Here is a 25,580-nt window from a genome sequence, read left to right as displayed (position 1 = left end):
CCCACCCATCACCTTCACTCAATACCAGGTTGAGATGCAAATGAGGAGACTTCACTCAGGCAAGTCTGCTGGACCAGACGGAGTGAGTCCCCTTGTCCTCAAGGCCTGTGCCCCCCAGCTGTGTGGAGTCTTTCATAAACTGTTTATGCTGAGTCTGAGTCTGCAGAGGGTCCCGGTGATGTGGAAGACATCATGCCTCGTCCCTGTACCAAAGACGCCTCGTCCCAGTGGCCCCCAGGATTACAGGCCCGTGGCACTGACCTCCCACATCATGAAGACCCTGGAAAGGCTCATCCTGGACCAGCTGCGACCCATAGTAAGACCACATCTGGATCCCCTTCAGTTCGCTTATCAGCCTCGTCTCGGAACAGAGGACGCCATCATCTACCTGCTCAATCGTGTCTACACCCATCTGGACCAGCCGGCGAGCACTGTGAGGGTCATGTTTTTTGACTTTTCCAGTGCTTTCAACACCATCAGGCCGACCCTCCTGGGTGATAAGTTAGCAGCGATGCAGGTGGATGCTTCTCTGGTGTCCTGGATTGTTGATTACCTGACAGGAAGACCACAATATGTACGTCTCCCACAGTGTGTGTCTGACAAGGTGATCAGCAACACAGGGGCACCACAGGGGACTGTCCTCTCCCCCTTCCTCTTCACCCTCTACACCACAGACTTCAGCCACTGCACAGAGACCTGCCATCTTCAGAAGTTTTCTGATGACTCTGCGGTGGTTGGATGCATCAGCAGGGATGATGAGACAGAGTACCGGGCTGTGGTCGACTCCTTTGTCACGTGGTGTGAGCAGAATCATCTGCAGCTCAACGTGGCAAAGACCAAGGAACTGATCGTGGACTTCAGGAAGACCAGGAAACACTTGACCCCTGTTTCAATCCAGGGGGTCAGTGTTGACATTGTGGAGGACTATAAATACCTTGGAGTACACATTGACAATAAACTGGACTGGGCTAAAAACACCACAGCACTTTACAGGAAGGGCCAGAGTCGTCTCTATTTTTTGAGGCGACTGAGGTCCTTCAACATCTGCCAGAAAATGCTGAGGATTTTCTATGAGTCTGTGGTGGCCAGTGCGATCCTCTATGCTGTTGCATGCTGGGGGAGCAGGCTGAGGGTCGCAGATGCCAACAGACTTAATAAACTGATCCGTAAGGCCAGCAATGTTGTGGGGATGGAGCTGGACTCCCTCAAGGTGGTGTCGGAGAGGCGGATGCTGTCCAAGATAAAGACAATGTTGGATAACACCTCCCACCCACTCCATGACATGTTGGTCAGTCACAGGAGCTCATTCAGTGAGAGACTGAGATTACCGAAAAGCACCACTGAACGACACAGGAAATCATTCCTGCCTGTGGCCATCTCCCTGTACAACGCATCCACTTAACACACTGTTTGCTGCTACAGCTACACATGTTTCTTTTCCAACTATTTATTTATGAGTGACTTATGTATGTATGTATGTATATATATTCATATATTGTACTATTCTTAGTTAGCGTATTGTCTGTCTTGTCTTAATGTTGGTTTAAAATGGAGCACTGTAACAAAAAATAATTTCCCCCAGGGATCAATAAAGTATTCTGATTCTGATTCTGATATATATATATATATATATATATATATATATATATATATACACATATATATATATATATATATATATATATATATATATATATATATATATATATATATATATACACATATATATATATATATATATATATATACACATATATATATATATATATATATATATATATATATATATATATATATATATATATATATATATATATATATATATATATTGTTGATTATCATATTCCCTTCTTTGTCATAGGCGTATCCATGAGCTGGATCAGGAATTTCAGTCCTTTTTTAGTACATCTATTTCTTTAATGCTTTGTGGAAAGCTTTCTAATCCCAGTCACTGGAATATTTAAACCAGAGAAAGACTGAAATGCTTCTGTCAGAAAAACCAGACAAAAACAGTTTCCTTTTGGATACTTGGCATTAATTGAACCCGAACTGAATGAAGAAAGCACTGCAGCAAACAGACGAGGTAAGAAAGTCTGAATCCACAATCACCCCTTTCAGACACAACAAAGAGTAAATAGCCAGTGTGATTGTAATCTCTTCAAGAGTAATGCAGCCACTGAGCATTTCATTGCAGCCCTTGTCTCAGGAGCGCAGAGTTGGACTGTTCTGAATGCAGTGTGAATATCAAGCCAGTGGCTGTGGTCTTAAAAGGCAGCTTAGGTCTCTGCTGCTCACAGCCCCAGAACATGAAGAGGATTAGCCTGCTACCATACCTCCCACTGACTCCCAATGATTATAGCTCTGCACTGTCAGACTTCATTACATTCCCCCTTAGAAACTCACTTTCTAAGTACTGCAGACATTTCAACTTCTGATGGAACTAAGTTTGTAAAAAAGGGAATAACTATGATGAATGTCCCGTATGTTATTGTGACAGCTTGAAGGAGAAAAGTGAGAAGCGGTTGATCTATATAATATAAGATCAGACATGACATGTTAAATGATTTTGACTGAGCAGTGTCATATTACTCAGGTGACATCACTCCAACTCTAAACTCACTGGGGTGTTGAAAGGGGACAAAATGTGCAACAAGTACACACAATCTGTAGTACACATGAGTGCAGGTACACCCAATAAAATTCTCAATCTGTCACAATACTTTACTAACTGGTAAGTAGCTGCACAATTATGCTCTTTAGGCTCACTTTTGCCCCTTTTACTTTCCACTGAACTAAGGTGTTGAGGCCTCAGTCCCCCAGGCCTAACCCCCCGATCTTGCTGCAGTTGCTAGGTGAAATCGGTCACAAAGAGGGTGCTACAACAAAAACCTCATGATTGCTTTGGATACTAGAAAATTGCAGCAGCCACTCATTTACATGGAAGAGGCCAACTTGTTTGTAAACTACTGCAAAAGTTGAAAAGGTTGACTGAAAAAAAAGAATATTTGCTGTAACTTCCCACTAAAGCTAACATGTTTCAAAAGGTGCAACATTTTTTTTGAAGGTTAACGGTCTCTGTTTTTTGTTTGTGTAACACTTTTCACTTTCACTACTGTTCTGCAACTATTTAGCAAGTGTTTGCAGACAAGCTGGAATCCTTCTTGAAGAATGTGAGTGACCACAGCAATTTGCTAGTGAGCAAAGCAATTGCAAGGAGTTTTCCATGAAGCATCATATTCTTCTGTGCAACCAACTTCACCTAGCAACACCAAGCAACCTGCAGCAACCACTCGCCAGCCAAATGAGGATTACGCATTTTTCTCTTGTGACCAGTTACCAGATGGTCCTAAACACTCTCTAGGCTTGTGGTGTGTTTGGGGCTTTATCCTTCTCTCTGAAACTTTATAAGGTCTTGTACTTCATAAGTGAACTGACGCTTTAAGATGGGCAAAGGCACACCACATTAACAGCCAACCTTATTGGGGGGGGGGGGGGTGTCTGTAGAAGCATATATTGAATAAATGGGTAAAAGGCAAAAGTAGGCTGATTAGTCAAGACAATGACTAACAAGTAACTTGTCCTGCTCACAGGCCTCATGACAGTCATTAGGATTTAATGTGTTTAAAATAATCTTAATGAGAGTAACAATCCAGCCACATAAGCTGAAGGCAAACAATTTGAATTCACCCAGCTGTAAAAACCAAAACTCAGACTTACAGATATTCAATTCATTAGGGAGCTTTCGTCTTACGCTGATCTCAAAACATATCAATATTTTTCTAAAGTAGTTCACACAATGAATATTCATACGTATTTTAACTGACATGCTGCTTTGTACTCTTGCAGGCTGACATATTAACACAAACTCTGACGAGGAGTGCATAACTAAGTACACGTGAGTACTCCTCGCTATGTACTAGATGCGCCTGCTCCCAGTCATTCAAAACATGTACAGTATCTCACATCGATAAAAAAGAAAGCTTAGATGCTGTCCCTACTTGTGAAAACTGTCGTTTCCACAACACACTGCTTTCCTCCCGAGGTCCTTACATGCACATAAACTTATGTCATAAAGTTTATTGAACTCAAATAGGCACAGAATCAACTTTTCTTTCTTCAGTTTTGGTACATTGTGTGGTTGAATTTAGAACAGCTCTAGGCTTCATTTCTTTTGGTTGCATGAAGGTATGTCACAGCATGTAGCAGTCAAAGTTGGGTGAGTGACAATTATTGTTTGGTGGTGCAAGCAAAGGAAAAGAATGGGTTTCAGGGCGCAGCATGTCCTATTTAAAAGGCCCTTAAGATCCTAAAATTTCTCAGTGATGTAAAGTTTACCTGTCGGGGAAGCTACTAGTCCAGGAATGTTCTCTTCCCCGGATACAAGGACATTCTCTGGAAAGAGGTGCAGGACAGAATCTAGTGCAGGATGTTTTTTCAGGACACAGGCCAAATGTGCTCCTTCAATAATCTTCAACATATTATGATCTGCAAAAGGAGACATACAGCAAATTTACGTTGAATGTTCTGCACGCATTTCATGACAAATAGGCAAACTCTTCTTCTGAATCCAAATGAGAAAGATATGCTGTTTTACCCTGTCATTATCCTCAAGTTCCCCAGAAAAATGTTATCCATCTCCTTGGCACGATGCAATCTAATATTTCTCCAGAAGCAGGGATTCACCTGACACCCAACACACATAGACGCTTTCATTTTTCAATATTCCATTTTTGCTGTTCGTGACTTATGTGCAATGTTCCATTACACTCCAAGCATCATTTTCCAGGGCTGAAACTGAAATGACAACAATTCAACTTGGAAAACACGCTCGTCCAGAGGGGCACTGCAGCGTAGATGAGACACAAGGTATGAGCAATAAAGCAGACATTGTCATCATTCAAGGAGGTCGTCCAATGACAAGCAACAACCCACAACTCCTGCCATCAACACAAAGCACAGATCATTTGGAAGGTGAGTCAAGTGGAGTTTGATGCGCTGCGTATGTTGGTTTCCTTCAAGCCTGGCAAAGCATTGCAATCTTTCTCTCTGACAGGGTTAATGACTGCACCTTCAACAGCATCAGTAACAATCAATACATGATGCTCCATTCACTTCAGTAGCTTGTTTCAAGACAATGGCATTGAGGAACCTAAAGGTAACACATAAGCAGTAGAATATGCATATTTTTGAAAGTGGTTGCTGGAAATCGCTGTGAAATCGATTGCTAAAGCTCCAGGCACACTGACCTAGAGGCTGGTCAGTGACCTGCAGTAATAACTGATCAACCCAGTTCCACCCCATCTGATCCTTGTCCTGTTTTTAATGCCCATATCTAACCTTTCATGTACGAGTGGTGACATATACCAGCAAATATATATATGTCTACAAATGGAAATAATGTTTTTTGTTTGTTTGGTTGTTTTAATGATAGTGGTCATGACTGGATATGACTGATATATAAATATAATATATAGTATATTTAAAGGGGCAAGATCTGGGTATTAGAATACAAACACAGAAAGTTTTGAAAAGCAGATGATTTACAGTCTTGTAGAACCGTAAAGTGTCAATAAACACTTAATCATATTTTACCAAATTAACAAATACTAAAAATTACCCTTATAGATATATTTTTTTATTTAGTTATTTACTTTTCCAAAATTATATAATCTTAATTTTAGTTTTCATCTTAGGCGACCAAAATGTTTTGTTCCTGGCTATTATTTTCATTTCGTTTTAATTAATTATCATAACCTTGTTGCTAACTCTTCACCCACCATGTCTTCAGCCTCAAACTATTCAGGAAAAATATAAAATTGAAAAATATATTTTTACATCACAAGTTGGATCCATAACAGAGTGCTACAGTGTTTTACAAACTCTCAGGGAATCCAGGGTTCAAGATGTGATTAAAATTTAATGGGCAGATCCAACTGAAGGCAGTTTAACTTTAACCTCTAACACAAATAGACTGTTTGACTTTGGTTTGCTATTGATGTTAAATTCTACCACTTTGCTTTGAAAAATAATAATTAAAAAAATTACCTTCTACGTTTTTTTTCTTTTCTTTTTTTTGATTTTGTAAATTCATCACAACAGTTAGAAAAGGCCAAACTACACTACAGTGTATGTTTCCTACATACAAGGTTAAAAATGAGCTCAGCCCTAACAGCACTGCAGTATGGTTAAAGATCTTTAATGCTTGCGAGTACTCACTCCGACAAGTAACCCCCCTGCAGTTGGGGTTTTATAGGATTACCTTTGTGTCATTTCGGATCTTCCACAGTATGAGCCCTGCCAAAATATTCTCTGCAACTCCTCCTATCCTATTTATGGATACCCTTTTGTCTGCTCTGTGGAAGGCACAATGTTGTGTTTGAAACTCTCATCAGATTTGTACATTTCCTTTTTCGCCTTGCAAAGGAGTTGTGCAAACGATTAAAGACTGTTAATGGTATATGTTAATACAAATACAATGTCTGTGAATGTGCCCGCAAAAACTCAGTCTACTCTCTTCTTTAGACCAAAGCACCAGGCATCAAAATATGATGAGGCAGCACTGCAGTTATAAGAAAAACTACTCAAAATCCAGTAGTCTGGAAAAATTGCTGAATCTCAGCCACACAGAAGCAGTTTTTTCCCCTGTATGCATCAGAGTTTGGAAAATAAAAAGAACAAAGTTCACTGGTATAAAAATCTATCACAAACATGTATATTTAAGCTAAAAAAAATTAAATTAAAAATAAAATAAAAAAAATCAGCAAAACAAACAATGTTCGTTTTTCTCGTCCAACTGCACAGAATAATATTTTTATGAAAAGCTGTTGAAGTCCCAAAAAGGATGGACAGAACGTCCATTTCGGATGTAGACTGCTTTTCATTCATTTTCAGGGCAGCGCTAGTACCTTTATCGCTAAAGTCATTGAAAGGGGATTGAGAAGGAAAGAAGATGATGGAGTATATCACTGTGTTCCCCTCCCTGTCTATGACTCATCCCACACAAACCCTTTAACTCTCTCTACCAGTACAAAAAAAGTGCTTATGTCAAAATCCAACAAAAAAAGATGAAGTAGAAGAAGAAGAAAAGGGGTTTGGGGAAAATTCTAAGATTGTCGTACTGTGTCAACTGTTCTACAGACGTTTTTAGTGGCAACAGCAGCTCTCGCTAAAAGGGTGTTTCTTACCATGAACACACAGGAGGGAGGGAAAAGTAGGATGGGCAGAGAAAGGAAAAGGGAAAAGAAACACAGAACTTTCCTGACACAGATGGTGCCCAGGTGTCTGCAACTTTTTCATCTTTTATTTCGTGTTATTCATTATGCATCAAGCTTGGGTTTCAGTCAGATGCTGTGCATAGATTAGAAAACTACCCCAAAATTTCCTTACAGCAGAGTGTGGTACCGCAGAGTCAGTTGAGCAGCAACTTGGCAAGAGATGTGAAACCGAGAAACTGGAGAGCGGGGGGAGGGGGGAGGGGGGGGGGAGAACAAAAAAATGGCTCGGCATCAAACAGAGGTAGTGGTTTTGGGAGAAGGTTGTGTAGAAGAAGTAATAAAGATGAGAGCTTAGGCATTACTGAAAGTCAAGCACATACAGGGGCACTTGTTAGTTTAACATTTGCTGGCTTTATATTCATTTTTTGCAGTGAATCAAACTTACTACATTAAATACATAATTCATTATGTTAGGTTACAGAGTTTTTCAGTACAAGTTAAACTATGTCATTTTGATTGGAAGAGTGTAAGAAACATCAGATCAACTTTAGTCGTTTTGTTTTTTAAGATGCTCATTTGCTTCAACTGAATGATAAATAGGTACCGCAGCAGCTTGTGTCTACAAATCAGGCTTAACTGTACTGCATTCAGGTTCAGGGTGAATCAGAGATCACGGTGTGACAGCGACAGCCATATAATACTCAGCAGTGTGAAGCAGGCGTGTAATGAATGACATCACTCAACTGTGAGGTGAGCTATTAAGGTAACTACCAGCGGGAGGGAAAGATACTGTCGTCTGAGACATGATGAAGAGGGAAATATTGTACACAAGGGTGTAGAGACCACCTGTGAGATACAAAGGGATGAGTGAGAAGAGGATCAATCGCTTTTGGGACCTTGTTAATTCTCTTTAATAAGTGCAATGTTCTGGCTGTATTTACAAGACAAGGTACTAAATCATTACCAATATGATTATTAGGATTTACTATAATTAGCACATCTGAATCATATGGACTCCTGCAGGGAGGCGATACACTGGATAAAAATCTACAGAACTACTGGTTTATCTGTCGAAACCAATTCCTTTTATTTTGACTTTTTTAATTTGTTTTCTTTGATCAGAATTTAGAGTATACTCTAAATCAAGATCTAACAGTTTCCTAATGTGTGTGCATTAAATCATAATGACATTGGTGATATAGCTAATTACTCAGGACTATTTGGCAGAGCTGTTCAGCAGGAAATTTTTCAGTATTTTGGGGGGTAATTTGAGCTCCCAGACTATTAACTAAGTAAATAGATTCAAATCCAAGTCATCTGGCAAGTCCAAATTTCTCTCTCAAGCCTCACATCAAAGGTTCTATTAGCTACTTGTCCACTCACATTACTTAAAAATTTAAAACATTTATTTTATCTTAAAATGAATTCTAATAGGCCTGTGGTGATTCATCAAGTAAGTCAGATTACAAAAAACTGATGCAAATTCTTTGCTTTGCTGGCTCGTTTCAATCCACACAAGAATGTACGGCTCAGTGGTCACTCTCACGACCCGATCCAGAAACCCAGTTGGTTCTACGCATGAGAAAAAAATGTCTGTATTACCTTTACTGTATTATGTGCACTGTCGTTTTATTAAAAAAAAATAAAACGTCATAATAACATATTTTTTAACTGTCAGGTGGCAGCATGGTGGCGCTGTGGTTAGCACTGTTGCCTCGCAGCAACTCCACATCTGCCCGGGGCGTTTCTGTGTGGAGCTTGCATGCTCTCCCTGTGTCTGCGTCTGGGTACTCCCACAGTCCAAAGGGGTTTAATTTATTGGTGATTCTAAATTGTTCATAGATGTGAATGTAAGTGTGAATGGTTGTCTGTCTTTCTGTGGGCCTGCAACAGACTGGCAGCCTGTCCAGGGTGTACCCTGCCTATGGCCCTATAATAGCTTAGATGGGCTCCTACCGTGCTGGTGCAAATAGGCACCAGCCTATCTAGAGGAAGTTGATCTAGCTGCGACCAGTGCTGTGTTTAATCAGTTACCAAGAGATATACAGCAAGAAAAACCTCACCATGATGATGACTTCAACCTAGCTCAATTTGAGCCTCAAGGAGTTGCATCCGATAAAAAGCATTGTTTAAGTGCAAACTAAACATAGCAGTGACAAAAGCAAACACTTTTGTAGCATTTACAGCAATAACTCTGCTGAAAGCACTGAAAAACCTCCTTTTTGGCCACAGATAGGATTTTTAAGTGTGTAATTGACAAAATCTGTCATGACACAACCTTTCTATCCTCTTATGCTCAGACATACACAATAAATTAATGCATCATGGCTTCAAATAAGGCTATGCTAATGTGAACACAATGTACCATCTGTGTGTCCTCTCATCACATTAACAGGTCCCCAGAGCAGCTCTCGATCCTCATTTCAGTTTTTCTTCTCTCTGCGTCTTCCCCTTTTCTCCCAGTTGGTTGAGAGGAGAAGCTTAGATCAGGCCAATGAGCATACTGCCTCCCTTCATGCTTTTATCCTTTAAGACTTTCAAAAGCCCCACGGCAACTTCCTTCCTTTCATTTTTCCTCCTTTTCCCATTTCCTGCCTCTTGACCCTGACTCCAGCACTGGAAAATGGGGGGTTTTTGACTTCTTTGCTGCCACCATTTTCTCCTGTCTTAAGCTCTCTCCAATTCAAATTGTATAATGAAACTCAATACGGAAGGACAATTGTATGCCTTTTATATGAACTGTGTTTTATAGACTAGAGCAGTGTTTAACCATTGAAGCAAACTTTATCTTCTGCTGGAAGATGAAATATGTTTATCTAAGGTGTCATGTTTTTAGAGTCATGAAACACTTTTGTTTGTCTTCTTTTAATAAGGCCAGGCTGCACTAGTCTTTTTTTCCCAACATCTGACCTTATTTATCAGATAATTTACCCTGATGTTCATTTCAATTATATGACAAGAATTAGGTGTCTTTTATTTACTTTGCCAGTGTTTGTTCAGCAAAAAACAGAAGAAAATGAATAAAACAATTCTTAAAAAAGAATTACATTTCATCACATTATGACTGAGGTTCTTCACCCACAGGTGGCGCTGAAAGAGTGAAGTTAAAGCCAAAGTAGCTTGGGCTGGTGTGAAAATACTTTTGTCATATTAATCTTTTGCTTTGTCTACATCTTTGCTCCACTGGTTTTCTGATATAAAGGTCACCAAGCCTATGCCTAAAATTAGTAACAATTTAAGTGTATGTGGTCTAGTAAAAGAAAAATCTAAATGTCAAGACAATTCACATACACTTAAAGAATAAAAAAGATGCTTGCTTACCCAGTATCACGGGTTTCAAATAAGTCTACAGCATTTCAGAATAATAATTCTCCCCTCATTTTATCACTGAACACTGTAGGTGCTTCACATTTAAATAACCCAGTTTTGCAATCCCCATAGACTGAATACAGAAGATGGACAAAGCCCCATGTGGCATCTCATATTGGTTTGTGATCTCAGTTTTGAAGCCTGTATTCTAGCTTATCACTATCACAATACTTAGATCATACGGTAGAGGACATAGTTATGCTAGAGTTTTGCTAGAAATCCTGGTTAGTAAGATGCATCTATAGACTGTATAAGTGCATCGCCAGACATATCTTGTAATTGTTAATAGACATATAGTTAAAAAACAAGAATTTCACTCACCAAAAGTGGAGTACAGACTTTTTATAAGGTATACAAAAGTAACCACACACCAATTTACATTATTTGACAGTTATAATAAAAAGACAGACACAACAGACATAGTTGAAAGCACAAGTTCACTGACCAGAATTAGCTCAGCTGAAGCCCAGCAGAACACTATCGCTACAGCTGCCTGTGTTGCCATCCATTTTACTCAACCAGAGGCAGACAGTCAGTGGTTATATTGGCACTACGACCTGCCATACTAGGCATTCATTATCTTTATAAAATTATGTTGTTATAACAGACTGTGAAACTTTTAAATACATCCATTAACCTTTACTTTCTATATAAACATACACAGAACACAATTTACTGTATGTGTGGGGGGTAAAAGCTCACATTTACGTTTCAGTGGTTTTAGGTGACAGTTTTCAAATAACTGATATTCTTCACTTCAACTTAAAGTTTTCTAGAATCAAAAAAAAATTACATGTTGAATGGGTTTAGAAACTTTCAGAGCATCAGTCAGCGAGGCCTGTCAGTTTTAAATGCATTTCCCGCCTTGCTTTGTATGCCATAATCTCGTAATAAGTTATATTAAAGAAATGAATCCTCTTTAATTAACTCAAAGTAATAGTGTGTTGGTCAAGTAAAAGCATAGCGTGACCATAATGTCATTTGAATGTGGCTGTAGAAATCTGTCACAACCTTAAATCCCATTTCTTTTTCTCCTGTCCAAAAGCACATGAACTTGAATTTGCTGACATTTGGATTGATTGGGTCCACTTTCAAACGTACGCTTCACTCACTCTTTCCATTGATCTATCTTTATTTTTATGTAGAGAAGAACCCCATGAATGCATTTTCCCATGAAAAATTGCAAAAAGGAAACAAAAGTTGCTACTGATTCATTTTAAGGCTTTATATTGTGATTTAGCAGACAATTCTCAGTAGATTGTTTTGATAAAGGCTGCATTTTGCCCCGCAAACAGTGGAAAGAATGCTTGTCCGGCTGAGTGTGCCTACAAATAAAGCACAAGTGGTGGCCTCAAAAAAGAAAATTAGGTCTATTCAGGGCCGTAGAGTGCGACCAATTTGGTCGCAAATGCGACCAAATTTTTCAGTGGTGCGACTAAAAATAAATATTTGGTCGCACACTGTTCCGGTAAAAAAAAAAAAAAAAATCTCTGCAACTCTCCTTGTGGTCAACAACAGACACACATTATGCCCCTATCGTGGACTAAACCAATCAGAGATAGTCAGGGGCGAGACCTCTCTGATTGGCCGTGGTCCAGTTGAAAGTGCAGGTGGAAGAGAGAGCTTATAGCTTGAATAAAGCGATATCAATTCATTAACGGATTCCACACAAAGACCTAAACACAGAGCGGACCCGACACATCAGAATCAGCTTCGTCTTTCTCGGCTTTCTCACCCGACGGCCCGAACACGGACACGCTGTCGGAGCTTAGCGATTCTTCGGGTCCGCGCTGTGTTTAGGTCTTTTTGCGCTGATTCTGAGCTGCAGGTTTTGTCTCTCTCCAACCAAAATTCGCCGAGCCAGCAGCAAAAGAAGCAGCAAACTGCGCTTCACATTTGATCAATGTCGTCATGAATTCCCTCTGACTTTTGCTGTTTTGCTTCCACCACGATAAAAATCCCACTTCCTGCACAGCTCTCTCTCTCTCTCTCTGTACTTCAGGAACAGTTTCCCGTCTCAAATCTGTTTTCTGCATTATTCATTCGCTTATTACCCACCAGTCTACCGTTGTTTACAGCGCTTTTTCTTTTTCCACTTAAATGACCTCGGACAAGAAAGCCTAATTTCTGCTGTTCAATACTGAAGAAATATAAATTTCTTAAAATTATGCAAAATTGTAGAATATTGCAGAATATTTTTAAGGTTATCTGCTATAAAAAGCCAGACCAGGAAAATCTCCTTCATGTTTTCCTGTGTTTTATTCTCAGTTACTTTCACACAAAGGCATCTGCTGTGATTTTCACAATTCTGATGAAGTCTCATGTGTATCAGTACTGATAAATGATCAGAATTATAATATTTCTGACTGTCTGAGGCTAAATTGAATCAAATCAGGACTTTGAGAACCGTAATCGAATGGATTATAGAAATCAGTGATGATACCTAGCCCTAGTGAGCAGCCTAGGCCTGAGAGAAGTGGATGGTAGCTGTGGGTAATAAGAAAAGATGAAAAGAACTATTGATAACTTTTTTGTTAAGTTAAGGCCTGATCTGTCTGAAATTCATAGCCAGTGCTCTGACACGGTGCCATCAATATTTGAATGCTGAAAAAGCACAGTGTATCCAGAAAACACATTATATGCTGCAATAAATGCACTGCCCAAGTGTCCCCTCTCCCCACGGCCTTTCAGCAGCAGACAGCAGCAAACAGGTCGTCGGAGGAGGCCAAGATGATGATTAAGTTTAACATTTTTTACAATATTGACAAAGCACTTGAAGCACAACTTTGTTAGTTAATAATTTAGAAATTAATATTGTCTGTATGGACTCCCCCCCCAAAGAAAGTGCACATGTAAAACTGCGGTGTTAAGCGATGTGGTTGAAAAATTTGAGTGCGCCTAACTTTTGTGCCGGTACGCCTAAATTTTTTAAAGTTAGGCGTACCGGTGCGCCCATGTCAAAAAGTTAGTCTAGAGCCCTGCCATTGTATATAGATGGCTCAAAGTTTTCTTGATGTTTTTGAATAAGGCAGGTTCACACAGTATTTACACAGTACACACAATCACAAAGACATAAATAGAAGCAGTATAAGGTTTAATACATCAATAGACAAGAGAAAAAATACTACAGATTTTTTTGTTTATTGTAATTTTTTTTAAGCTTTTAGCACTTTCATCTTTTTTTCTCCCCCAAAGGGAGAGACTATGTAATTCCATTTGTTCATTTGTCTTTCCGCCTATCTGTCTGACAGATAGGAAAGATTTGATGCTCAAATTTTGTGTGATGGTATAAACCCATAACAGCTAAAGCTGATTACATTTTGGTGAAAATCAGGTCAAGGTCACACACCAAATGTAAAAAGCTTTATATTATCCACAGGTTTTTCATGGATCATCTTCAAACTTCAAACCAATCTACCAGGCCTTGAGGGCATGAGTACCTCAGGTGGCTTAAGTGGTTGACCTTGACCATTAGCTCCCAAGGTCAAAGTTGACCTTGGAAAAAAATTAAAGACACCAAATTAACTATAAGATATATGATGAAAGGCCATGGAGAGAGCTGTACGACATACTTTTTATTTTGATAAAAGTATTTGATAATCACACACTGCCTAAAACCATCACCCTTCAGCACCATGCTTGAGAGCTGGTATGAGGTGTTTGTGCTGATATGCTGTGTTTCACTTTCACCAAACATGGTACTGTGTATTATGGCCAAACATCTCCACTTTGGTCTCATCAGTCCAAGTGGCACTGTTGTAAAAGTCTTTTGTTGAGATACAACTTTGCTGCCAGATTCTTTTTTAGAAAGAACAGGATTTCTCCTGACAACCCTTCCAAACATGCTATTACAGTTCAGTCTTTTCCTAACTGCACTGTCATGAACTTTAACATTTAACATCCTAACTGGGGTAGCTCTTGGGTTTTCTTGCAATTTCTGAGCATTGCACAAACTGACCTTGGGGTGAATTTGCTGGGATGTCCACTTCTGAGAAAACTGTAGCATTGTGCTCCAGACCAGCAGGCTGTCAAAACTTATTATTTTATTCAGATGGTCACACTTACTGAAGATCAGTTAATCAAGTGTATCTATATAGCAACACCTGCCTGCTACTTACCCTTTTATTCCTAATGGAACCAGTAAGTGTGCTATTATTTTTTCACAAGACTGCATAGAGTGCATAGAGATGGAAAAGTGATATGTTTGCTGTGTATGGTCATTTCTGGACTAAAATGTGTGAGCCCTTAAGCTAGCAGCTTTTATAATTACTATAAGGAAACACCCTCTAATGGTTGCTATCAAGCAAGCATTAGAGGGTTTATAATGCTTGCTATCTCTGTAATATAGCAGACGTGTGGAAATCCAGCCATTTTTTATTTAAATTCATTCACTTTTATTCAATTCAACTTTTAACCCCAGACTCATTTGCAACACATCAAGACATAAAAAAAGATATTATCCTTCTCTAGAGCCACAGTATTTTCAAAAACAAAGTCAGGGAAATTACATAATGTGGAATTGCTAATGAATGAAGGGTAAAAAGAAACATCCTCTAGGGAATGATTTCTCATTATAATTCTTCCACACCATAAGACATGAATGGCCACTATAAGAACGTGCTTAATTCACTTCTGCACAAAATTTTTTTAGACACTTATTTAAAAAATAAAATAAAATAATAAAACCACTCCTAAGTATTCCATGTCACCCAGCAGATAGGGACTGCGGGTCTCTGTCACAGTGGATGAAACTAAAAGTTATTAAAAGTTAAGAAAAAAGGCTTTGGACACAAAAGAGCTACAGCAAAAGCAGCAGCAACATGGCTCTTAAAAGAAAGAAGCAACTTTCGACTAAATAACAGGCTTATGTTTAATAATTCAGAGAGCATAACAGTCCGTTTGAGAGGAGGTTTTCTAATATTCATGTGACATGATAGCCAAGACAGGAACTCTGGCTCTCACTGGGCACCGTGTTATTCATACTGTGAGGCACGTCTGTTTTGTAATTCATAGCCTTGGCTTTAAGTCAAAGACAATTCTAGATCAACCCAGTGCTTTAGCAGAAAACCCAAGAATTATCCAAAACAACTCTAAATCTAAGGTAAACCAGATAACCAAAACTGTCAGCTTTTACCAGGGAGCGAAAACCTGCATTTTGTCTCAAAGGGGGAAAATGGCCTTTTAAAAAAAGCCATTGAGGTCATATAGTCAATAATCCACTGACCAAGTGCTACCTAGGAAAATATTTTCAAGGTGAAGAAGGTGTCTGCTTCAAATGTGTGGCTTAAGCAGGCTTTAGGGTCGGTACAACTGCTGGTGTCAGAAACCCCGTTACATCACACCTCTCTCCTCTCTAACATCAGGTAGGGGATGCCTCTGTCAGCCTATATAAATTTGCAAAATTGATGACTAGATCGTCTACGCTAAGAAATGCCCACTCCGGGAATCAGGTTATGTTAGACTTTCTCTTTGTCGATTTTAAAAAGGTTAGGGTTATAAAAATTATGTCATAATGTACCTACAATTTATTTAATCTGTCTCTTTTTCCATTAGCACTAAAACAGTTTTGAAGTGGAAACATTTCTCCCAGGGGAAAGGATCAAAAGTTGGCAAAAGCATCTTAAAACAGGACTTTCCAAGCCTGCCAGGAGTGGCTTCACCAGAAGGAAATCCTGGAGGCTGCCCTTCTTTTGCACAAAGGTGCAGCTGCAGCCTTCTGTGGCCCATGGTCCCAGACTCACTTAAAGTCTTTGAGTGAGGATTCTACCATGTAACGCTTGATGTTATGTTAATAAAACAACTGTCAGCTTGAGCACTGTCCTTGAAAATGATTCAGGTCAATTACTCGATGTTACTGTAGATGGACCTCGGAGTTGTAATCTGTCAAAAATGACATGCTTAAAAAAACTGTATATATTTTTTTAATTATTATAACTCTACTGCCTCTGCTGTAAAGTGTTCCTCTCTTTCTAGCCCTTGTTCTTAGTTTGTTACACACACACACCTTTGTGGCACTTAGATGTGATCGACCAAATGGAAAATATTTCTGAAAGTTTGTGTCATGATCACTATTTTTAAACAAGATTCAAGCGCTGAGAGGCCATAAAAAAATCTTTATCATCATTACAGTGTGACGTCTGGCTATCTGTCACTGCCTTTTCTCTCTTGAACACCCTCTTTCATGTAAGCTGACCAAAGTGCTATCTTTATGCGATGGTACCTGGTTAAAAAAAAAAAAAGTTAAAATACTAGTTGACAAATTACACATCTTTGCGTCACTTTACATGGCAGAGGGCCCACGCAATGCTTCCTGATGTCCCATCATCTCACTATAATTACTATATCTCTGATCTCTATTTCGCATTTGGCTGTCATTATACTGTTTATCAGCTGTAACTTTTTATTCTAGCACCAACTGCAAACAACTGTTTGATTTTCCCCACCAAAGACTTCTTTAGTCATCATTCAAGTTTTAGTATCTCTGTGTCAGTTTAGCTGACCTAAAATAACTTCTGCAACTATTTTATTTTGCTTCCCTGAATTTTGTAGCTCATAGTACAGAGCATTTAGTTTTGTGAGTTAGATTTATGCAGATTGACTCTGTACAAAGAAAAAACTGACAGAACAGGTCACCACTACAATAACGGTAACCTTTCCAAAGGTTACACCTGATGACATAATCCCTTCAGATAGTATGAGCAGCAAATGAATCACGCACTTTTTGAACAGCTCACATTTTTGTAATGTAGCAAAGTTCAAAACTGTTCAGCTCAAAACATTTGGTTGACAGCCGTTTCTCTAACCCAAACCCCAGCTAAAAATTAAGCGGGCGTCAAAGTTTTATGTCAAATACAGGTAGATTCGCTGGCCTGGAAGTAAATACTGCTAAAGACCACATGCACTGTGGTCCTAGCAGCTTTCATGCCAGAGTACTCTAGTGAAAAATACCTAAAGTGAATACACCTGATAAATAGATAGTATGAATAAAGTATTCTTACAGTCAACAGCGTCCTTTATTAGAGGGTGAAGCAAGGCTCTTGGTGATCCGTGATGTAGATTCAGCCTAGGACGTAAAATAACACCAACACCCATGACTTCACACGTAAAGAAAACTCCTATAGATCCCCACATAACAAAAACACACAGGCTACATATAATTCTACTACAGTGGAACCCAGACTTACGAATACCCCATTTAATGAAAAATTCAAGTTATGAAGGCACTTAACGGCAATATTTCTGCCTGTGTTACGGCAAAATGCCAGCGTAATGAAATCCGCTGGCTCTGATTGGCTGAGCCCAGAATGCCTACAATGCCTACAATGCCCACAATGCCTTCCGAATCATGTGACAACCCCCTTGGCTTTCGTAATTGCGCTTCGCTGTTCCACTTGAACGATGCATTGTTGTTGCAGTTAGCAATTAGCCTATAGCCTATCGTTCACTCAAAAGGCGCGATGGGTGCTTTGACTTACGAAAATTTTCGACTTACGAAAGACCCTCAGGAACGAATTAATTTCGTAAGTCAGGGTTCCACTGTACTTACCAACATAGCAAACCCTAGTTGATTTAAACACCTTACACACAATAGTAGGTCTACATGGAGTAAAAAGCCATATCTATATGTTACACATGAATACTGATCTAAAAATTTGAAAGACCAAGCAAACTAGGTGAACTCTAAGTCCCTGGATAATATTCTGGCAGAAACTCTTTCACTCTAAATACACCTGCTCTTTAATAATCTCTTCATGAGAAAGTTCATTAATCCTTCGGCAGAGGAATTAAGAATGGACTAATCACCTTCTCTCCCCATCAGCAGCTGGGGTGTCTGGCCTGTTGGTGAAAAGCTCCAGGACAGTAAAGCCTCGTCCCAGAGCCTGGTGAGAGCAGTCTGGTCTGGGTGATAATGACACCAACTCCAGAACCAACAGTGTGCTGGGTAACGTCAAAGAGGTATGGACATACAGTACCTAGAAAAAGAAACACAAGGAGTAAAACAAGATCCGAAATTAAGCCAAAATGAAAATAACAGGACCAATGATTTGTGGAAACCTGGTTTTGCCTCCTCTTACGTGTTGGCCATCATCATCTTGCTTTGTTTAATAGTTTTTTTTAACCTATGTGTGGCATCCAAGGTGTAAATTTCTATATAACACGGTACAAAGGCAGCAACCTGTCAATCACAGACATCTGGGATCTAAACTGTACTGCTTAAAGAAGACAACAAAACTTTCAAATCACTTAGCTGATGAAGAGTTGCATCTACAGGTGAAAGGTACCCCAACATCTTTCGTCCTCCTTATACTTCATGACTCAGCACATGGTTTTAAAGTAAATTACACTAAACACTGTATGCAAATTAGTGTTTACATTAACACTATATTAATAAACATTTGCTTTAAAAATGTATTTTACAAAATAACAGGTTACGAATATTAATGTAATAAGTGTAACAAGTAACAGAACAATGAGAACAATAACTAGGCAAGCAAGCAATTTTAATACATGTTTTTAGATGTATGTTCCATATTTAGCACAAATTGAAAGCATAATGCAGACAGTACTAAGCTCAAGAAGGTTTATATGACATATAGCCATTAAACTGTGTGCGTATGTTGAAAATCATTTCAGGGAAATGACCTATAAACAAGTACAGATGGTGTACAATCCCCTGGTACCTACTTCAGCTTGAAGCATCAAATGTTGCTGTCATTTGAGTTACTGCAGTACAAGGATAATCAAACTAGGAACAAAATACACATTTACTATTTGGACTACGAAACCAGGATCCCGGGGACACTGAGAATAAACAGCTAAAAACAAGAAACTGATTTACCACCTTACAAAAGTACACCATTAAAACAAATTGAAAGTTGCCATGACTACACAGAAATTCTACACATAGTTGTTCTGACTAGGATTTTTTAAAGGCACATGGCTTCCCTCTCCCCAGGTCATTAATTCATTTAAAAAACAGTGAAAAAAATACCATACCACATAAAACACACAGTGCAGAGATATTTAGTGTGCACCTGGTATGCATTCACTTCAGATCACTGTGAATGAAATCAATGTGGCTATTAATAGCCACTTCATATGGTAGGAAATAAAAGGTACATAAGTACAAAGAGAAAGAAACAAACAAACAAGCCAGCAAGCCCGAAACATGGTACACAGAATAAATACGTCAACATGCAATCAAGCTTCATTCTTGAATAATATTGACAGGAAAACAGCAACAGCTGTACAGGTTGCTCACAAGCATATTTCTTTGATTTATTTAATTGCTTTGTAATTGTAACAGATTGCTTGTCTTCGTTCCAATCACGATAGCATACATCTTGTTAGATGTTTTTCTTTATTTTAAAAAGACTTCAAAATTTCTACCATTTACCATCTTCGGATTCTCTGTGGTCACTCCAAGCACATCTGTGTCAGTCTCCATATTGCAGGTCTCTAAAAAGAATGAGCCAAACATCCTGACCAGAATACCTGATTGGCAAATCTAACATTCAAGAGGAGGGAATGTCCCCTGATAAAGAAACCATAGGATTATGCAGGTGAGGATGACCTTGGTTTTTTTTTTTTATTTAACTAGTTCAGAAGGGACAGTCATTCAAATTCGAAATAACAGCCTACCTACAGCAGAGCCACACTGATTTACATGCACAAAGGCCTGAATAAGATAAAGAGGCCCACAAATTCTCTCTGATCCATTCGTCCCTGAGCACAATAAAGCCTGTTGTTTTTCAAAACCATAGAGAAGAACATGACGGCATCAAAAGGAAAAAAAAAACAAAACGGTATAAGTAGACATGAGCTATCTTGAAATATAGAACTAATTTCTCCCAGCCTACTGAGGCAGACCCTGTTCATCTTTAGACCCAGCTATCAGCCACCACTGAGCCATTTATTCAAATTCAAAGCCTCTGAGGCATTCCTATTTCGGCCACATCGCTTTTATCTCTATGCACGGTGAGTTTAAATGACTTCTTTTCAAAATACAAACACTGGTGAATGGTGAATACAAATGTAAAACATGGGAAGTAAAGGTACTCGTATGGTTTGGTTTAGTTATTTGTCTGCTTGTATCTACACCCACTAGTCTTTGCCTCATCAACAAGGAAGCTGACACTTACAGAATAGTGTGGTTCACAAACTGGTGTCTCTGCTAAAAAAGAAACTCCCTGTTGGAAGAAATTCAACAATGACATATTTCCCTTTGTTCAAAGCCTAAACATAGAAGCTGAGAACTGTTGAGGAAATCATTTTGATCAACAAGCTTCCAATGAAGAATTTTAGAGAAACTTGTATTAAATTTTAAAATACTCAATCTGTTTTAATCCAAATCCTCCCTTATTCTCAGAAATGATGGTGTACATTTCCTCACTGAGCATTTACTCTGTTTGCTGAGCTGGAATTCAGACAGATATTTTAGCAACAACAAACACTGGCTGAGCTGAGAAAGTAAAAATATCCCACATCCCTAGATGCATGTCATTCAGTATTCATGGACTGAAAACTTTACTTTCACTCAGTTTATTTATTTCCAACCTTAACTCCCAAATCAAAGCCTCATTTTTGAACGAACTTCTTTTGAACCTATCCCCAAGTTGTATAACAAGACATTTTGGGTTTTTTTGGGGGGGGGGGCATATTCTATCATGTTCACCCAAGTTCCCTCCCACCGTGATACTGTAGAATCTGCATTGCGGTTAAAGACGCAGTCCCCAGTCTAAAAGCAATCCAAATATGGACATTGTTCATGATGAATTTCCAGTTCAAGCTTGAATTCCTTTTTCATACGCTCCAATGCTTTGATACAACTCCAAATTGATTTCAGTCCAGTCTCTGGAACAAAAAAAAAATCCCACTTCATGTCCCCATAGAGCAAATAGCTCCCATATTCAATTTGCAATTATTCAGATTTACAGACGAAATGTAGTCAGAGCTAAAAAGAACAGCCGTGACTGAACATTTTGAAACAGACAAGCTCAACTAAAGATAAAATAATAACAAGTGTTCTGACTGATACTGCTGTAGCTATACTGAGTCTTATTTAGGTCATTTTCTAGTACAAATTCACAGGTGGAGCGTTCTTCGCTCGTCTGTGTTGTTAAGATCCTGCCTCTATTATCACTTGCTTACAGGAGATACGTTTACCATCAATAATCAATAATAATATAACAATTACTCTTCATACAATAACGGTGTGATAGTTAGTACTGTCTCCTAATAGTTCTAATAGTTCCTAATAAGTTCTCCCCAGATACTCTGCCTTCCTCACACAGCTCAAAGACTTCCATGTTAGGTTAACTGGTAATTTTAAATGGCCCTTGAGACTGTATGGTTATCGGTCTCTGTACATTAGCCGAGCAACAGATTGGCAAACTGTCCACAATTTACCCTGCCTCCTGCCCCAAGACAGCTCCGCAACCATGTATTGCATAATAATAGTGATGGCTGGATGGACTGTTTCTGAACAGAGCCAAAGTCCAAACACTGTATAAAATGTATATAAAAACAAAAGACAAAGACTTGAAAATCTTATAAACCCAAATTTTATTTACAGTAGAACATAGAAAACATATCAAGTGTTTGAACTGAGAAAATGTATGATTTTAAGAAAAATATTAGCTTGTTTTGAATGGCAAGCTCAGGCAAGATCAGTAGCACATTTGGGCATATCTGGAAAGGCATCATCAATGCTGAGGGATTTATACAGCATGTGCTCCCATCCAGACAAAATATTTTTCAGGTAAAGTGTTGTATATTTCAGCAAGAGAATACTAAACCACATAACCACTGCATGTATTATATGAGCACGCTGCTATCGTAGCAGTCTGGGGGTTGAACCGGTCTTCGTGCAGTCTTGACACTGCCAGCAGAAAAAAATGTGTCACAATATGAAACAAAACATACGACAAAGCGTTTAAACTCAACCTTCTGTCCATCACTTTGAATAAAAACACAGCCATCTCTGTCAGGGTGGGCCAAATAGTGACTTGTTTTTCCACAGAAGCTCACTTGCTCCTTTACTCCTTACAAAGGTAGCAGTGGCAAATACCAATAGAACTTGGACAAGTATACCGAGCAACCAATCGGCCAGTTGTACTGGAGGCTATGGCCTTTACTTTATCAAAACTTAAAAAGGACAAATTTGAACTCTGTATGTTCAGCCCCATATATGGATATATATGTGTATTATGTTCCAACCAGCAATTACACTGCCACATCTCTAAGTTTGTACTATCTACCATCCAACATAATAGCAGTTCTTTTCCCACAACTTTCACTTCAAGGCAGTGTTGTAAGATCTTGCTCACAACGCCATGGGAACACTGGGAGATGTCATTGAAAAAACAGCTTGCATCGGCAGCAACGCCAGGCGCAGCATATGTCGGCTCTAATGAGAGGTTATACTCTGCGGCAACCGTCAACAGAGCAGTAATCGATTCTCACAGGGGTAAATATTCAATGCCCATAACTTGAGTAAAGAGGGAAGAACAGAAACGGGATGACATTAAAACATCATCAGCGCAGAGGCATGTGGCTGGAAGTCACTGTCACTGCTAACAACAAGCTTGTCTGCAGCTTCTGGGGAGGTTTTCTGGGACCTCTTTGTGGGTGAAAGAGAAGAGGCAAATGAAACCATGAAAGACTGATGATGTGAGATTTAAGGCTATAGAAGAAAACACAGAACAAGCAACATGAATTGCTATATTATGGGATATGTTTATATTTAAAGAAGCTGAATAGGCACTAGTGACACATTTATGATCCTGTCTTTGCATTGTCAGAGTATAAAAGCTAAAGCTAATTCTTCTTGCCCCCCTGAGGTGGTCATTCAACTGTTCTACTGAGGCAAGCACTAAGAGGAATTTCATGGGCAATGCACAAAAGAAAAAGGCTACAAATGAGCATTGGTTTTGCAAACAGAGGTCCAGAGCAACTGGAGTATAATTGACATCGACCTGTTGTTCAACCATTGGAGGCTTCCCAAAAGAAAAGCAAACAGGGCATTTCCATTTAGCCCACACATTGGCTAGGAGCCTGGGAACAAAAGTGTAAGCTACCTGGGATTTAGCTAACCAGCCAGTTCCCTATGTCTGCATGCCTGTGTTATTCACATGTAATGCATGTACCTGTAGGTAGCTAAGCTGACTAAAAGTCATTGTTATAGCTAAAACACAATAAAAACAAAGTACAATGAATCACAACTAGGCAATGCAGTAAGCTAGCACACATATACATTTAACCCTAAACTCTAGATGTACAAGTAGATGTGCTGTATACCATGTGCTATTACCCTTGGACTTTCCCTGTTGAACTCAAAGTCATACAACTCAGCTCATGAAGATTTATGAAGTTAAGCAAGCACATGTGCTCAGGGAGATTCTTAGCTGTAGTGCTTTGATACAAGTTTTGGCAGCATAGCCAACGCCTTGAGGTAGAGGGAAGAGAGGGAGCGGGAGAAAGAGAGCGCAAAAGCAAGAGAAACGCAGCACATCATTTTACAGGCACAGAACCAGCGGGTGTAAGCATCACAAATCCTCTTGGTATGAAATTCTATAACTGTCGCTAGCATAGGAGAGATGAGAGATGGTGGTGCGGATGATAGAGAGGCAGAGAAAATGACAGTGTTAGAAGCTTCGGGTTTCCTTATGGCCAGTAATAAATGTCACTGATCGTTTCTGGGCTGGTAAAACTGGTATGTATATGTGTGACAGACAAAAAACACTTTCAACAAGAGGTCCTCACAGGTCCAAAGTCTGTTGAGTATCAACAGGACAGATATGTCAGCCATCATTCTTCCTTGTCAGAAAACGATCATCTATGTGAAGCACACTGGGCTCCAGCACAGAAATGATCTTAATCATGTTATGAAAAACGATCACCGAATCCAGCTGCAGTGGTTTTTGTTCCTGGATAAATGTGGAATTGAATAAATGACTAGCACTTATACTCTTACCTTTGCCAAAATAAGCTTTTGAAAATTTACATAGTTCTTAAAGAGTTTATTAAATCATCACCCAATGTAAGGTTTATATCAATATTGGTAATTAACTAAATCATCTGTGGAGTTTGCATGTTCTCCCTGTGTTTGCGTGGGGTTTTTTCAGGCACACATGCTTCCTCCCACATTCCAAAGGCATGCAGTTAGTAGGGATAGGTTAATTGGTAACTCTAAATTACCCATAGGTTTGAATGTGGGTGCCAATGGTTGCTTTCTCTATGTGTTAGCCCTGCGACAGACTGGCAACCTGTCCAGGGCATACCCTGCCTCTCGCCCTAAGAAACTAGGATAGGCTCCAGGCACCCCACAACCCTGACAAGGATAAGCGGAAGAGAATGGATGGAGTCTGTTATGTCTGTAATGTTTAATCCAACAGTAGGTGCGAGCTCTTTAATCAAAATGACATTTTTATCCATGAATTTTTAGTTTTAAACAAGGTTTTGATAGATTTTGTTAAATATTTGTGCCTTACTGTTTTCATGACAGGCGGCCTAATAAATTTGTTATGTTCTATTCTTTATAAAGAAAAGTTCTTTTTGGAACACTGAAGACAGAGGATGCAGCAAGCGAGAGCCTAAAGCTGGAGCTGATGAGAAAATGTGTTTTTTTTTCTATCACTTCGGCGATGGGTTTAAGTGAAGGGGGGGCCGGCTTGGATTGCATTCACAGTGGTAATAAATGCTGCATCCCAGGAGATGTGTAATGTGGCTGAAGTTGTTTAAAAAAAGAGGTTTGATATGTTATAAGGACAAAAAAGAGAGGGAAAAAAAACAAGTGAAGGACAGGCAAAAGCCGAGCTATCAGGCAAAGAGGACTGCAGCAATTACTGGAGAAATAGCCCAATTATGTGGAATCCCTCTGAGGAATGAGGTGACAGTGATGCGATTTCTATCCAGCAAGAACTTTCACAGGGCAGTAATTCTCAGTGTTCAAAAATCTTAGGCTATTTTACTACAGAAAACTTTAACAGCTAGTGA

General features: G+C 39.2%; 1 protein-coding gene across 4 annotated transcripts in view; it reads right to left on the bottom strand.

The window, feature by feature from the left end:
- nphp4 (nephronophthisis 4) overlaps window positions 1-25,580 on the bottom strand; it is a 249,304-nt gene that overhangs the window by 208,367 nt on the left and 15,357 nt on the right. For all 4 annotated transcript variants that reach the window (XM_076878848.1, XM_076878847.1, XM_076878846.1 and 1 more), the window contains exons 4-6: window positions 18,387-18,556; window positions 17,582-17,646; window positions 4,336-4,485 (exon numbers count right to left, since the gene is read on the bottom strand). In XM_076878848.1, coding sequence (XP_076734963.1) covers window positions 4,336-4,485; window positions 17,582-17,646; window positions 18,387-18,556 — 385 coding nt within the window. The remainder of the gene's footprint in view (window positions 1-4,335; window positions 4,486-17,581; window positions 17,647-18,386; window positions 18,557-25,580) is intronic.

The sequence above is a fragment of the Maylandia zebra genome, linkage group LG20, assembly GCF_041146795.1.
Source record: "Maylandia zebra isolate NMK-2024a linkage group LG20, Mzebra_GT3a, whole genome shotgun sequence".
NCBI classification, from domain to species: Eukaryota; Metazoa; Chordata; class Actinopteri; order Cichliformes; family Cichlidae; genus Maylandia; species Maylandia zebra.
Note: the sequence above shows the minus strand (reverse complement) of the source record. Positions and strands in the feature narration are given on the sequence as shown.